The sequence below is a fragment of the Podarcis bocagei genome (assembly GCF_964188305.1).
Source record: "Podarcis bocagei genome assembly, chromosome: 5".
Lineage (NCBI taxonomy): Eukaryota > Metazoa > Chordata > Lepidosauria > Squamata > Lacertidae > Podarcis > Podarcis bocagei.
Genome location: NC_138129.1, coordinates 54,310,341 through 54,326,192, shown reverse-complemented (window position 1 = coordinate 54,326,192; position 15,852 = coordinate 54,310,341). Strand labels below are relative to the sequence as shown.

General features: G+C 46.5%; 1 protein-coding gene across 2 annotated transcripts; it reads right to left on the bottom strand.

Annotated features, from left to right (window-relative positions):
• Positions 1–863: 863 nt before the first annotated feature.
• Positions 864–15,294, bottom strand: LOC308586526 (uncharacterized protein). Of its 2 annotated transcripts, none has more exons than XM_081193219.1 (2): positions 15,144–15,294; positions 864–4,938 (listed from the first exon to the last, which is right to left on the bottom strand). In XM_081193219.1, exons 1-2 carry the CDS (start codon positions 15,160–15,162, stop codon positions 3,698–3,700), a joined length of 1,260 nt encoding a protein of 419 aa, XP_081049345.1. In that variant the 5' UTR covers positions 15,163–15,294; the 3' UTR covers positions 864–3,697. The 2 variants fall into 2 exon arrangements, with proteins under 2 accessions (XP_081049345.1, XP_081049344.1); XM_081193218.1 differs by lacking the exon at positions 15,144–15,294 and adding an exon at positions 5,716–5,978.
• Between the last annotated feature and the right edge of the window lie 558 nt (positions 15,295–15,852).

Genomic DNA, 15,852 nt, shown 5'->3' with positions numbered 1-15,852 from the left:
ATTTATCCCACGGGGATGTAGGCTTGGATGGCAATGGTTATTGCTGCTTGTAAATCCATCCTTCAAGAGAGCTTTCTCATTTGCTTTAGGGAAGGGTCATAGTTCAGTAGCAGAGTTGAGGCAGAAGGTCCCAAGGTTCAATCCACAGCATCTCCAGGTAGGGCTGCAATTGTTCCTTTCCTGAAACCATGGAAAGCCACTGCCAGCCAGCATGGACAGTACTGAGCTAGATAGACAAATGGCCTGACTCTGTACAAGGCAGTATTTGTCATAAGCAGAATGTTGCTGATCTAAATCTAATTTATCAGTTCTTCTTCAGGATTAAAGCAAACTCACCTGTTTCCCACCTGTCCCTCTTGTTTCGGAGTTCAGCTATCTGAAGATTGTTGGATAATTTAAGTAATGCCTTTCAAAATTACAATGAATTATTTACCCCAGCCAGTTCCGGTGTGTGTGTGTGGGGGGGAGTGTAGTAAGAGGAAGCATTAAAGCAGAGCTGACCAAATTGCATCCACAAAAGTTGTGACACAATTGTGGTTTGGATTGCATTAGGCTAAGTTGTGGTGGGTGGGTGGTATTGCCTGGTAGGACAGAGCATATTCCATTGTTGTAGATCTTTGATGAGAAGAGCATATAGTAAGTCATTAATGTTGCACCTGCTGAATGTCTGTCTCAATAGGCAAATCCCACCCAGTTGTTCCACAATGCCTCATTCTGAGTAAGGGTGCAGAAAAAGGAGGAGGTGGAGTGGCATTTGCTGGTCCTCCTCAGGTGGCAAAATGTCTTGGGCCATGTCCGTACATATAACAGCAATACGAAAGCAAGAAAAAGACACACTTTTGCATCTTTGTTAAACTCTTACAAAAGGTAGAACATACCCATTTATTCCATGTTATTTACACCCCCCATACACTAGTATTCTTTTCTTCTCTTTTTGAAAGGGATGCAGTCCAGAAAGATCATAGATTGAATAGTTTACTGCAAAAGTTAGATCAGGACAAAAATATATGTTAAGTCTTTTGCATTCAGTGTAATGTGGTTTATAACGATGGGGAGTTAAGATCCCAGTGTCTCTTTGGGAAGCAGCGCTGTCATATGGAATACATTTATACAGCTATACATCTTGCTCTTGAGAAAACCGGGAAGCATTGTAACACGGTAGAAAGAGCTTTACAATATCACAATTCAAGGACACGGTCTAACCAGGGAAAAGCACTTGAGGTGCCAGAGAGGTGCCAGGGGGCCAGAGAGAGAGAGATGCATTAGACACCCTGCAGGCCTGAGGTGCCTCTTCCTCAGTCTAGAACAGGGTTTCCCAAACTTGGGTCTCCAGCTGTTTTTGGACTACAATTCCCATCATCCCTGACCACTGGTCCTGCTAGCTAGGGATGATGGGAGCTGTAGTCCAACAACAGCTGGAGACCCTCGCCTAGACCCTGACAAAACCTGCCGAGGACATTTTATGCCTTGAGGTACAGTACGTTCTCTCTCTCAATTCCACATACACAATTAGATTGCTGGCAACTGAATTTTATCTTCACATTGGTGGCATCTCAGTATCCTTTACAGCAGCTGATGGGGCAACACCCCTATGGGGAAAGGCTGCAGCATTTGAGACGTTTTAGGTGACATGGCAGAAGTTTATGAAATTATACATCATGTGAAGAAAGCGGATAGAAAAATGTTCTTTCTCTGTCGTAACATTAGAACTCGTGGACATCCAATGAGGCTGAATGTTGGAGGGCAGATAAAAGTGCTTCTTCATGCAGTGCACAGTTAAGCTATGGAATTAGCTACCAAGAGGAGGCAGTGATGGTCACGACCTTAGGTGGCTTCAAGAAAGCATTAGACAAATATATGGAGGACAAGGCTATTGATGGCTAGTAGGCATGATGGTCCGTATAGTAAAAGGTATGGTTTTCCCAGTAGTGATGTATGGAAGTGAGAGCTGGACCATAAAGAAGGCTGATCGCCGAAGAATTGATGCTTTTGAATTATGGTGCTGGAGGAGACTCTTGAGAGTCCCATGGACTGCAAGAAGATCAAACCTCTCCATTCTGAAGGAAATCAGCCCTGAGTGCTCACTGGAAGGACAGATTGTGAAGCTGAGACTTCAATACTTTGGCCACCTCATGAGAAGAGAAGACTCCCTGGAAAAGACCCTGATGTTGGGAAAGATGGAGGGCACAAGGAGAAGGGGACGACAGAGGACGAGATGGTTGGACAGTGTTCTTGGAGCTACCAGCATGAGTTTGACCAAACTGCAGGAGGCAGTGGAAGACAGGAGTGCCTGGCATGCTCTGGTCCATGAGGTCACGTGGAGTCGGACACAACTAAACGACTAAACAACAACAACAAGCCATGATGGTTATGTGCTGCCTTTATAGCCAGAGCCAGTAAAGCTTATGAGAGCAGAAGCCCAGCTTAGGAAGCTTGGCACACACCACGCTGTCTACCAACTTCTTGCTACTGATCTGCACCCCCAGCATCTGCTACCTGAGGTACTTGCCTCTGTCTGGCAAATGGAAGGGCCGGTGCTGAGAAGGGGAATTCTGCCAGTTGTGGCTTCTCCTGCCAATGGCAGTCCTAAGGGGAAAACATGAAACAAGAACTCTCTCTGTATGTGAGTTTCATATGTTGATTTCTACTAACCAGCCACTCTAGTTTCATTAACCTCTGTGCCACATAAATTTCTGTGATGCTCAGCTGCTGAATCATAAAAGCAGAAGGGGCCAAAAGACCATCTTTAAAACAAGAGGCAGGACCACCCACCCACCTACCTGTCACCCCAGATCAGGCTGCATGCATAGCAAGTTCCATGAGAATAAACAGAAGGAAACGAATGCACTTAACTTAGATCAGAGAAATGTTAATTGGATGTAGTGAAAATATGCTGAAAAAGTTTTTCAATGTTTGGAGGACGGCAGAAAGAAAGGTAGCTATGTGCAGACCTTTCCACTAGATGTCACTCTCCTCCTTGCAGAGGAAACCTGAGCCTTTAAATAACTGGAGGAGATTCCTGGAATGCAGAGCCCATCTATGACTGGTGTTTGACAGGGAAACTGCAGAGACCAGCTCACACAGCAGAAAAGGACGTCAGTGAAGAGTCAGTTTGGAGATTTAGGTGGGAGCTTCAGGCAAAGCCAGGCAAGGATATGTAATACCCCCAAAAAAATCTAAAAATGCCAAAAAATTCTCTAAATAAAATGGCAGATTAAAAAATAATGGGCACAGCTGTTATCCTGTCCCAGTTTGCAACCTTCATCCCTGCTCATATGGGCTCCCCGCTGCCCCCAAGTCTTGTGTTCCGCATCTTATTTCCTGGAAGGAGGATAGATCATGAGAAATCTTCTCCTCTACTGGAAACTGCAATGCAATTTTTTAAAAAAAATTAATTCTATCAAAGGGCTAGAAACTGCAGCTCATACTGTCCCTCCATCACACACACCCCAAACTGGAACAGACCCTAATACAAATGTTCTTCTAGGCATATTAATAACAACACCTGTGTCATTCCAAAGGCTCAGAAGAAAGAAGAACAAATAATCCCGGAACACAAAATCATTTACAAGAGAACTCTCATTATTTGTGAAGTTTGCATAATGTTGGGAGCTGGTGGTCCTGCTGCCCCTTTCATAAAATGGATAAGAATTAGTCTATTTTGTGTTCTTATCATACTATGGCTCAACAAGCAGCCTCAGCAAAGGTCAATGTTCTCATATTCCATGTGGTCCGAGTCCTCCAGTTCAATGCCAGGAACCAGGTTGTAATAATCTACCGACTGGTTCATATAGAGCTTTTCACGGTCTGCAGAATCCTTCAGAACGTCTGTCACACTCACTGTTTCTGCTTCAGACTCCCCACCTGTGTAACCCTCCTCTGCAACGGTCGGTTTTTTGGATCCCGACTTATCTCGCTCAAGGCTTTCCCCATTGGCCTTCACCAAGGAATCATCAGAAGCTCCCAGTTTGATCTCCACCTCTTCATAGAGGTCCCTGCTGCTCCCTAGTAGTGCAGCTGAAGGCTTAAGCAAGACCTGGTTCCTCAACAAGATGTTCTTCTCGCTCTCTGCAGCCGATGCCATAGGCAGCTCACATGGGATGTAGCAGCGATGGTCCCCAGGCTCTTTGGAACCGTTCCTCTCCACTGTAGCCAGACGGCATTCCTTCCCGGCGTGAGGATGGTAGCTGGTTTTCTTCTGCCGCTTGCAAAAGCACCAGGTGACCAGAACCAGAATAGCCACCACAGGCAGGCAAACAAAGAGAGCCGTTAGGCTATGGTTCCGGCACACCTCCTGCTTAGGGATATCTCTGAGATTCATGCCATGGTAACGTTCTGGGGTGCTACAAGCCACCTCAACGTTAAATGGTGCAGGTAGGCATTTTTCCAGATCTTCAAGCAAGCTGCAAGTACAGTGCCAGCTGTTGTTGGAGAGACCTAGCGTGAGGAGGGAGGGTTTGAAAATCCCTGAGGGAAGGGAAGACAAGTTATTGAAGGCAAGGTGGACCTCCTGGATTTGGTCAGATGCTTTCAGGAATGACTCAGGCAGCTTCTGGAGTTGGTTGCTCTCCAAATGAATGACACGCAAGCTGGGTGCATTTCTTAGGAAACCATCTGGGAGCAAACTTAGCTGGTTATGGTCTAAGTGTAGAATCTCCAATGTAGAAGAGCCATTCTCTGCGTTGATAATGTCTGATATGCCACAGTTTGATAGGTAGAGCTCCCTCAAACCCGCAGTTCCGGCGAAGATGCTCCAGTCCAAGGAGTTGATTTTAGTCCTGGTGAGATTCAAGCAACACATCTCAGGAGCCAATTTGGTCTGCAGTTCCTGGAAATCAACTTCTGCACTGCAGTTGCACGTCTCTTCCAGAGCTCCTAACACGAGTTCTCTTGCTAAGAGGACCACGCCAAAGAGTATGAGTGTCCACCTCTTCTGACCTAGAGCAAAAAGATGACAAGCATCAGTGATTTCTCACAGGTTACAGGTGGGAACTAGATGGGAACATTGTTGTTCCTGGTTCACTCACAGATATAAGACAATAATCTGTGAAGTGCCATTGCCTCTAAATTGGATTCCAGTAGTTGTTCACCAAATTCACAAATAATGCATAGGTATTTTTAATACACACACACACAGAGAGAGAGAGAGAGAGAGAGAAAATATTAATGTGTCTGAGCTAAAATTCATATTATAATGTGAATTAGGTTTTAAAGAACCAGGAATACCATTTTATTTAATGCATTAGCACCCCCTAGGGGCAATGTATGCTTAAACACAGTAAACGTTCAATTAAATTATTAAAAGTTTTAACTGGGCTGGATTTGGGTTCATATGCCCTCTTTGGAAATTTAACCCCTGTCCAGTGAAACCTATACAGTAGTACCTCGGGTTAAGAACTTAATTCATTCTGGAGGTCTGTTCTTAACCTGAAGCACCACTTTAGCTAATGGGGCCTCCTGCTGCCGCTGCACCGCCGCTGCACAATTTCTGTTCTCATCCTGAAGCAAAGTTCTTAACCTGAGGTAATATTTCTGGGTTAGCAGAGACTGTAACCTGAAGTGTATGTAACCCGAGGTACCACTGTAATGAGTATCAGCTTCAGCTCACTGCGAAAGGAGCTTAGAGTGGTACATATTTGACTATTCCATTCTTGCAATTATAACTTATGAAGCAACAACTCCATTACTTCCTAGCATTTCAATGGGAACACACACCTGGAAGCTTCTGGTGGCTGCGTGGGCTGATGACATCACTGGTTTGTGCCCCTGCTGGTCGCTGGAGCATATTACCATACAAGTGTGGCATCACAGAACAATATTCTTCCTTGAATGTGGATAAGGATCAAGACCCAGAGGCCAAAGGGTTGAGTGCTCTCCTCCTCTTATCAGCAACCAAGGGCTCTGAGGAAGACTGTGCTACACCACTGCACCTGTACTCCCCCCCCCCCCAAATAGCCTGGTGACCTTAATCACACCACGCTTGTCACTGGGGGCACTGTGGAGTCACAGTGAACAGCATGACTCTCCTCCAAGTGCTAAGTTGCTGGTATGAGAAAGGGCAGCTACTACTGACCAGATTCAGGCAGCAGGATGTCCAAATTTGGGCCTGGATATATATAGCCTGTTGGTTGAGGCTGATAGGAGTACATTTAAACTTCATAATTTACAGCTTTATAACTTGGTTGTTGTTTAGTCGTTTAGTCATGTCCGACTCTTTGTGACCCCATGGACCAGAGCACACCAGGCACTCCTTTCTTCCACTGCTTCCCGCAGTTTGGTCAAACTCATGCTGGTAGCTTCGAGAACATTATCCAACCATCTCGTCCTCTGTCGTCCCCTTCTCCTTGTGCCCTCCATCTTTCCCAACATCAGGGTCTTTTCCAGGGAGTCTTCTCTTCTCCTGAGGTGGCCAAAGTATTGGAGCCTCAGCTTCACGATCTGTCCTTCCAGTGAGCACTTAGGGCTGATTTCCTTAAGAATGGATAGGTTTGATCTTCTTGCAGTCCATGGGACTCTCAAGAGTCTCCTCCAGCACCATAATTCAAAAGCATCAATTCTTCGGTGATCAGCCTTCTTTATGGTCCAGCTCTCACTTCCATACATCACTACTGGGAAAACCATAGCTTTAACAATACGGACCTTTGTTGGCAAGGTGATGTCTCTGCTTTTTAAGATGCTGTCCAGGTTTGTCGTTGCTTTTCTCTCTGCAGTGATCATGGAGCCCAAGAAAATGAAATCTCTCACTGCCTTCATTTCTTCCCCTTCTATTTACCGGGAGGTGATGGGACCAGTGGCCATGATCTTAGGTTTTTTATGTTGAGCTTCAGACCATATTTTGTGCTCTCCTCTTTCACCCTCATTAAAAGGTTTTTTAATTCCTCCTCACTTTCTGCCATCAAGGTTGTATCATCTGCATATCTGAGGTTGTTGATATTTCTTCCAGCAATCTTAATTCTGACTTGGGATTCATCCAGCCCAGCCTTTCGCATGATGAATTCTGCATACAGTGGTACCTCAGGTTAAGAACTTAATTCATTCTGGAGGTCCATTCTTAACCTGAAACTGTTCCTAACCTGAGGTACCACTTTAGCTAATGGGGCCTCCTGCTGCTGCCACACTGCCGCTACACGATTTCTGTTCTCATCCTGAAGCAAAGTTCTTAAACCGAGGTACTATTTTTGGGTTAGTGGAGTCTGTAACCTGAAGTGTCTGTAACCCGAGGTACCACTGTATATAATTCCGATTTGCAGGAAGCCACTCCTTTAGTATTGCAACACCTGTCCTCTGGAACTACTGACACTAGGCAGGCATCCCTTCACTATACTGTTTTAGATGCTTGCTAAAAACTCATCTGTTCCAGCAAACCTATCCAGACACATAATTTAGTGCTTTCATTGGCCATCAATCACTGACTCGAACACCTAGCCCAAGAAAGAGACATTTGCAACTGTTTAGTATTATAATCCTCTGAATCGAAGGAGGCTTCCTTCAGGAGTGGTCTTGCATATTCTTCCTTCCTGGCAGCTGGAACTATTCCCTGTGCTAGGAAGGCATTTATCATCTCCTGAACCTAGTCCCTTTCCAGTAGCTGCAAAAGGCCATGAAACACAAAGGTTGAACACACAAGTGCTAGGCTGGGTCTACTGTACCTAAGACTAGCATTGACTACCACCCTAAATGTTGTTGGGCTCCAACTCCCTTCAGCCCCCGCCAGCATGGCCAATGGTCAGGGATGGTGGCAGCTGTAGTCCAGCAATATCTGGAATGCCACACATTCTCCTCTCCTTCTTTAAGGAAGTCAGGAAGAAGGATCTAAGTAATTGTGTTCCCTCTAAGTTTGCCCCACTAATCTTCAGTGCAGAGCCAACCACTCCCTGCCACTTGTATTGAGGTGTCTCCCTCAGCCCTTCCTGTGTTGGTTACCTAGGCACTCTCACTCTGATAGGGTTTCTGAAGCAACCAGACCAAATGCAAACAAAGAATTGCCTCCAAATCCCTTGCAAACAGTGATTAGCTCCATTTTTGCTGTTAACACAGCTCAGAGAAGTAATCACACTCTTGCTATGGTGGCCTTTAGTCATTATATCAGCACCACGGGAGGCATTTTTCAAGGAGTGAGCGAGCCCTTAGTACAGATATTACTCACCACAGCCTGGGCAGGGCTGAGCATGAAGACCTTTCCTTGGAATTGTTACCTATCCTCCCAGAAGGAGTTTTGATTCTGTGATGTGGGGAAAGCCGCAAACTGGCCCCATCCATGTGGTCCTGGGTTTCAAATGGTACTGCCCCACTGTGGGATGAACCCATTGACAAAAACAGCTCCCAAACCAGTGTTAGAAACTGAGATATGAAAGCTAGGAGCTAAATGGCACCTTAAACCTAGGTTATAGGAGCAACAACGGAATGTCTAGCCGCACTTTTTTATGACAAGAATACGAAGCTGAAAATGAATGAACTGCGGCTAAAATCTTATGTTCATTTTTCACATGGTCTAGTCCTCATCTGAAGACTGCAGAAAACAAAGCCATGCTTCCCTGCCCACCCAACTAATATTCTTAAGAGGGTCCCTTCTGCAGTCTTCAGAGAGTGGCTGGAAGTGGGGAGGCAGAAAAAGGTCCTCTTTTCCTTCCACTCTGCAGACAAGCCCTGGATTCTCCTTTACCATCTTTCCTTCATATAAATATATCTTTTTGGCACCACAATTAACACATATTAAAGGCCTATACAGCTGATGGCAGAGACACCCACCTTGAGTGTCCAGTTTGCAAACCTTAGGTTTAAGGGTCCTTCAATGATCCTCCTCCAAAATTTGATTTTAAACATCACTGTGGGAGTCTGAGGTAGATAACACTTTAACATGCACTACTTAAACCATCGTAACTAACTGGCTAGTATATTTCAAATTAAAAGCACATCATACATTAAAAGTACATTAAACAAGGCAACTAAAACCTAAACAAAACATGCTGGGTTTAAAATAAAAGAAAGTTTTCAGGTCCCCAATCCATGCACGTTTTACTTGGGAGGAAGCCCCATTGAACTTGATTGGGACTTACATCTGAGTAACAGTGGCAATTTTAATCTGAAATCTTAGATGCAGTACTGCGCCTAAGAGCTCAGAAACTGTTCATGTTCATTAAATTCCCTGTCGCAAAATGCGCCTAGAACAATGGGAGTTTCGAACGCTGTCCCAAACTGCTGCGATAACATTTCTCTCAGTCTAGCGTACCTCACAGGGTTGTTCTGAGGATAAAATTGGGAGTGGGAGAACCATCTATACCACTTTGTGCTCCTTGGAGAAGAGGTAGGCTCAAAATGTAATAAATAAATAAAATTAATGAAAAGTTTCTCTGGAATGCAATATGGAGCACCTTAAAAGGTTAGTGCATAGGTCAAGTAATATAATAGGCAGGCTGGTTTTCATGGGACCAGAAGGATCCACTGAAAGGATCCACTCTAATAGGCAAAGGTTAGGCAGACAGCACATAGTTCAGGGGAAGTGAACCCAATGCGATCTCACTGAGTGCCTGACGCATTTTAAGTGCATCTGAGGCTGCTTCTAATAAACATTTCACAAGGGGAGAGGAAAGCTGGCTGCAGAGAAACCCTTCTGCAGTGATGCCATCAGGGTAGGGCTTTGGGGCTGATGCCCGGGGCTCCACTCCGCAGAAGGAGCAAGAGGTTCCCCCAAACACAGAAGGGCTGTCTTGTTACATTTTGAAGCGAGCAAAGTCATAATAATTTAAAAAGGGCATTCCCAGAAGTCCAGAGTCTAAAACAAATTGCTAGAGTGCACTACTTCCTCTCTGTCGGTCATGTACTGACCTTCTGATGGTATGGAAAAAAGGAAACCAGAATGATTGGAACTGTGTTTCTGAAGCTTTTGTAACCTGGAATAGGGTGTTTGGGTTTTTCTATGGATTAGAACAGAAAGCACAATTTACCCTTGCACTCAAGAGAGATGCTCTAATGGTAGCCAAGAGGCTGATATTGATGAACTGGAAGAATAAAGATTGGATTGATATGATAACACTTGCAACCTATGAACGGACTGCTTACAGTCATAGACTCTGCTTGGATAAGTATGACAATATTTGGAACAAATTTATACAAAATGTAGTAGACTATTAATATTTCTATTAGGATAATATCAAATTTATAAAAGAATGTATGGGTTAGGGTATTTTTTGTACTGTATATATTCATATAATGTATTTTCCCCTTTACACAGTTCTGTGTTTTGTTCCTTTCCCTTTTTCTTCTTCTATTTGTATCACTTTACTGCTTTATATTTGATTTTTTCCCAATAAAATATGAATTAATTAAAGACAGAGAGAGAGAGAGATTTTGTTGGTCTGCTCCCAGAACGATGGGCAGGCATCCTTGCAACTAATGATCAAGATTGCCCGCAACTCTGTCCACTCTTCCCCTTTACTCAAGGGTTCAGGATGAGGCCAGGCTTCCTGGGCAATGGTGATGTTTCTGGAATTCTCTCATGCCTGTCAGGGAGACTCATTCCCTTGGAAAGATGCCACTGCCCATGTATGGGCAGAAAGAGGGAGGATCAATGCTGCTTGGGGCCTCTGTGTTTCAACAGGCAGAGAGTGGTGGATGAATCCAAAACACTGGCTTAACTTTTTTAAGGCATGTCTTGGCACACAGTTTGGAAATCCCTGGACTAGAATGTACCATGTAGAAACTCTTGCTAGTAGATTCCAGGGGCGGGGAGGCACAACCTCAAACTGGTGCTCATATATATATCATGTATTTACAACATTTATCTGCTGTAACTGGATGCCATTTCACTTATATAAATAAATGACTTCAGTCCCAAATATCTGAAAGACAGTCTCCTTCCTTGCAGCACCTCTTGGGTGTTAAGGTCCTTCACCCTCAGAAGCTCAGGCGTGGGGTTGACCCATGAGAGAGAGTTATCTGTGGCTGCCCCTGCATTGTGGAGTTCAGTCCCCACAGAGGTGTGTCTGGCACTTTCATTGTACAGCTTTCATCCTATGCTGAAGATACGCACCTCTTAACCCTTGCCTTTGACACTTGAGAGATATAAATAAATTTAGGACCCATTCTAGTTGCAATTGTAATTTGTTTTAAGGTGTTTTTAAAGTTGTATTTTACATTGTTCTGATGTGGGACAGCTTAATTCTGAGCTTTTAAGACCTCAGACCTAGATTTCTAAAAGCTAAATTGCTTCTTATTTGTCTCTCTTGACAACCTCCCATCTTATAGCCAAGCCAGCCGCTACTTGTGTTTCTACAATGTTATGCTTCTGCCATTGTGTGTAATCGGAAGCTGTGGTGCTTTGGAACCCATTCAGGAGACATTGATTTTATCTAGGCAGTGCTGGAACAATTAAAATACCTTGGGCCGGAATAGGGTCCCTCCCTGGACTCTTCCTGAGCAACGATGTCAGCTTTTCCTCCCCAGGCTATTGTCCTTAAAGGTCCAGTGACCATTCCCAACTCGTAAAGTAGCTTATTAAAATTAGTGCCCGATTCCCTGAGAAATGTAAAAGCGGCAAAGAGCAGCAGCTGTACCTCTGTTGGTGTGAACAGAAACCTGCACTATTTTGGCCAGGAGCAAAATTGTTTTTTTCCAGAAGGGTCATGATTAAACTGTAGATTTGTATTTGTCATGGAATCATAGGATGTAAATTAGTACAGTACTAATGAGTTTCCCCAAAAATTGAAACAAATTCGTGGTAGTCAGGCCAAAACAATATCTGTTAAGGTACAATTTTGTGGGAGGGACGCAGACCCGAAATTTTCTAGTTGCTAAAATCATATGCTTGACAATGGATGGCTTGCTTCACAAATGTGCTTTTGTTGTACCATTTCCTTTGAAGCATCTGACTCAGGCTGCTGTTAGGCACAGGATATTAGATTAGATCCATAGCATTCACAAGGCAGTCTGTGATCCCTTTGTTTACAGCCTCTGGGCCGGCCCTAACATTATGCCAATTGAGGCGGTTGCCTCGAGCAGTGGATACTGGATGGTGGCGGCAGCAACCATCCTCCTTGAGCTGGCAGAAGTAAGATCCCAGTAGTGGGAATGCTTGCTGTGTCCCCTAGGCTCCTTCTCCCAATGTGTCACAGACAGCACAACTGTGAGCAGGCAAAGAGGCGCTACCCAGCCCAGGCCATGAACTCCCACAGACATCACACACTCCAATCATGTGATATGTATTGGTGCAGCAGCTGCAACACAGCATTACTTTCTGCAGGTAGCATATAGGTGTCAAGCAGCGTGGGAGTAAGGTGCTGGAGGACAGAGCTGTGTGTGTGTCATGCAACCTGGCCTGCACCCCATTAGTACATAAGAAAAGCCCTGCTGGATCTAACCAAAGCCCCATCTAGTCCAGCATTCTGTTCTCAACATGGTCAACATGTTGATGCCCACAGGAAGCCCACAGGCAATATGTGAGCATGACAACACTTGCCCTACCCACTAATCTATCCTGCTAGTGAGAGATGCTGCCCCATCAAAAGCATTGAAGTAGGATTCAGTTGCTAGTCTAATCCGCATCTGTGTGTGCAACTGAGGAGGAGGGAATATTGTCCTTTGCCCCAGGCAGCAAAATTATTGGGTCAGCTATGAGTTTTATTCTTCTTACCCCATTTCCCATACCTGGTCCAGGTAGCTCTCTCAGGTGGTGAGTGCACATCTCTCTCCCGCTTCCTTTTCTAGCATAACATGCACATGGAAAGCTGAATCATATATCCCTGGTAGGGAAGTTAATGAGCTTCAAAGTAAGGCAGAATGCATTGACCCTCTCCCTGCTAGGGGAGGTCATGAGTTCTCCGTTTCCATGTTATTCTGAAAGCACAAAATCCAGGTATGCAGCTGACTCACAGGCACACTCTCACCATTTCCTGCATTGTGAAATGCTGCCCTAAGGTGGCCACTTCCCATCGCTAGACCTCTGTTTACAGCCTTGTTACCAGGGTAAAATAGCTCTCTTGCGGGCAGAAACAAATGGCCAGAATGCTCACGGGTGCTGGGCATTGCACCGCTCCACAGTGCAGGTGAAAGACTGCCTACTGTATTTTAATACTCCCCATGTACACTAGACCACAGTTGTCTGCCTGCAAGGGGTGGGGTGTAGCATCTCATTTGCCTCTGAACAGTGATTCAGAATTTATCGTCACCACATACTTCTTGCTCAGACATCCTAGCAATGGCTCTAACCCGTCAGGCAAGCTACCCTGCTTGCCCTACCCTGCTCCACACCTTACACCCAGGTCTGCATTGCGATATCTTGCAATAGGATGCCTATATCCCACACTGTAACCCTGTGAGAGACACTGCTCTTTTCACCTGCTCCCTTCTCATGGGCAGCCCCTCCACAGTCTCACATGCTACATTGGGCCAGGACAGACAAATGATGTGTTGCGTCCATGCTGTGCGACTTGCACAAGTGACGCGAGGACGTCGCACAACATGCACACACGGCGTGTGCACGGTTGACATGGAAGTTTGAGGTGGCTCAGCCTCTACTTGAAAATGTGGGGTGCCCTCGGCCTCCACCCCCCTCAGATGGCGCCCCTGCCCACCACAATTCCATGTACAGAAGTTGACGGGACAGGTTCTTGAATCTTACTTCAACATTTGTGACAGGGGAGCATCCTCCACCACACGAGGGCAGGCACCTGTAGCACGCACAGCTCCACCCTCCAATACCTGCTTGCCGCCCCTGAGCATTTGCCACCTGAGGCAGCTGCTTCACTTTGCCTAATGTTAGGACTGGCTCTGGGACCAGCTCTGGCTATGCCTTCCCCAGCTCTTCTTCAAAGGAGGAGTAGAACTTGGGGGTGCTGACACACTGGTGCCGCCACTGTACGCTGAATGTTCCCCCAGTAACCAATTCTGTGCCAGGGGAAGTATGTAACCCTGGAGAGAAAGCAGCTGCCTCAGGGGAATTGCCTGGTGTGTAACAATTATACCAGCACAGGCATTGCTCTGCGCAGTGCACCCTTGGTGACCTTTAGTGAAGTTTACTATTTGCTTGGTTACAAAAATATAGCAAACAAGCTATCAAGCCTTTACAGAGCCACCCATTCCTCTCCCAGGGACTGCTGCCCCCTAGAGTCCTGGGGGTGCAAGTGACTCGGAGAGAAGGGCAATTGAGGAACTGTGGGAAACCCGGCCGAAAAGATGGAAAGCGATACCCTCCCTTGGACCTGCTTCGCGCCGCCAGCCAGTGGCGATGAGAGAAACGTTTCATTTCTCCCCCAGAAGAGCTAAATGCTGCCCTGATGCTCACGCACTTTCACCCACGAGAATACGGTCCAGCACGAGGTATCTTTTTACCTTCTTTTGTTACGTCCAGCGGCACACAAAATACTCTGAAGAGCAGTCCTATCCCCCCACCCCACCTGTTTTTAAAAAGGGTGAAGTCTCTCCCCCCTCCCCTTCATGTTTGGCTGAAAAGAGGAGAAACGGATACTCAGGGCCCTTTGACTGCGGGGCAAACCAGGGAGGCAAGAAAGCGGATTTTCCTCCTCAGTGGCCGCCTCTCCCCCCCCCCCCCCGCCCGCCTGGATCAGACTTGGAACAATGAGGCCCCTGTTTCTTTAAGACTCGCCGGCCGAAACTCCGCGTTCTTCTCCCTCAAAATAACTTGACCAGAGGGGAGCCTGGTCTCCCGGGATACAAGGTCAGAAACAGAGGGCATCTTCTCTCTGCTTCATGGCAAACCACCTCGGGCCGAGCCAAGACATGGCAGGGAGACCCTCGTCGCCGTCCCAGATTGCTTCCCCCTTGACAGATCAGCTTAGCGCTCCTGGGAACAACGCAGCTCGCTTTTCCCACACAGTCGAGCAGGGCAGCTGCGCGCGATCCCCACCCCCCAAACTCTTAGGGTGTAGTGGGGATTAGACGAGGGCTCCTCCTATAGATGGGTGGAGATACAACCTGACCCCCCCCCCGCTTCGCCCCAAAGTCTCATTGACCCACTGATTCATTGATCCAATATCTCGGCTGCGCTGGACAGACGCTCGTAAGGGAGCAAGAAACGCAAGAGGGCGCTCTCGGGCGGGAGGGGTAAGGGGAACCCTAGGCAAACCCCACCCGCCTCGCCCAGGGCGGTGAGGGTGGCGCGCCCAGCCCTGCAGATGTCCAGGACTCACCTGCCCCGTCCCGTCCCATTCTCTGGGCGCGTTGCGGGGAGCCTCCCTCAAGGCTCTTCCATACCTCGGGCGCTCCGGGCTGCCTGGCGGTGCGCGATCTCTGCCGCCGGGCAGCACTTGGCTCTGCCTTCTTCCCCGGGGCGTGGCCCCCGCGGAACTGTTGCAAACGGCGCCTCGCCTGGGCTAGAAGCAAGCCGGCAGGCGCCTCAACGCCACGATCCGCTCACCCAGCACACTGGAATTTCAGGGCAGCTGCGCGCATCTAAAAGCCAGGACAAACCTCTTTCCCGCACCTTGCATTTGGGCTCTGCTGAGAGAAATGTTGCGTGGTTCTCTTGGCGTCCTGGCCGCCTGGCCTCTGTTCTTTACCCAGGCTGCGAAATCCACCTTGTTGATCCACCTGCTGAAGAGTTCTGTGCAACTGGGAAGTTTGCACCAAGAGAAATTGATCCAATAGAACCTTCATCTTTTTTATATATATTTTAGATTCATGTTAGATATTCAAACGAATATTAATGTGTGTATGTATCATGTTTACAGCTCCAGCTTTCAGGGTGTGGTTTTGTATTACTATCATCATCAGTAATAATATTTGCATTCCTATTGTCTATTGTCTGCTTGACAACTTGGTATGTTCACCAGGATACCTCTAGCCACTTATCTGGTCAAAATGATATATACAGTTGCCTATAAAGGCTCATCTCATCAT

What these genes read in the sequence shown, in the direction of transcription:
- LOC308586526 (XM_081193218.1), bottom strand. Translation starts at nt 5,806, where the DNA reads ATGCCACACTTGTATGGTAATATGCTCCAGCGACCAGCAGGGGCACAA. An exon ending in CAGCCACCAGAAGCTTCCAG is followed by an intron (nt 4,939 to 5,715) that starts GTGTGTGTTCCC and finishes TTTTTGCTCTAG; the next exon opens with GTCAGAAGAGGTGGACACTC.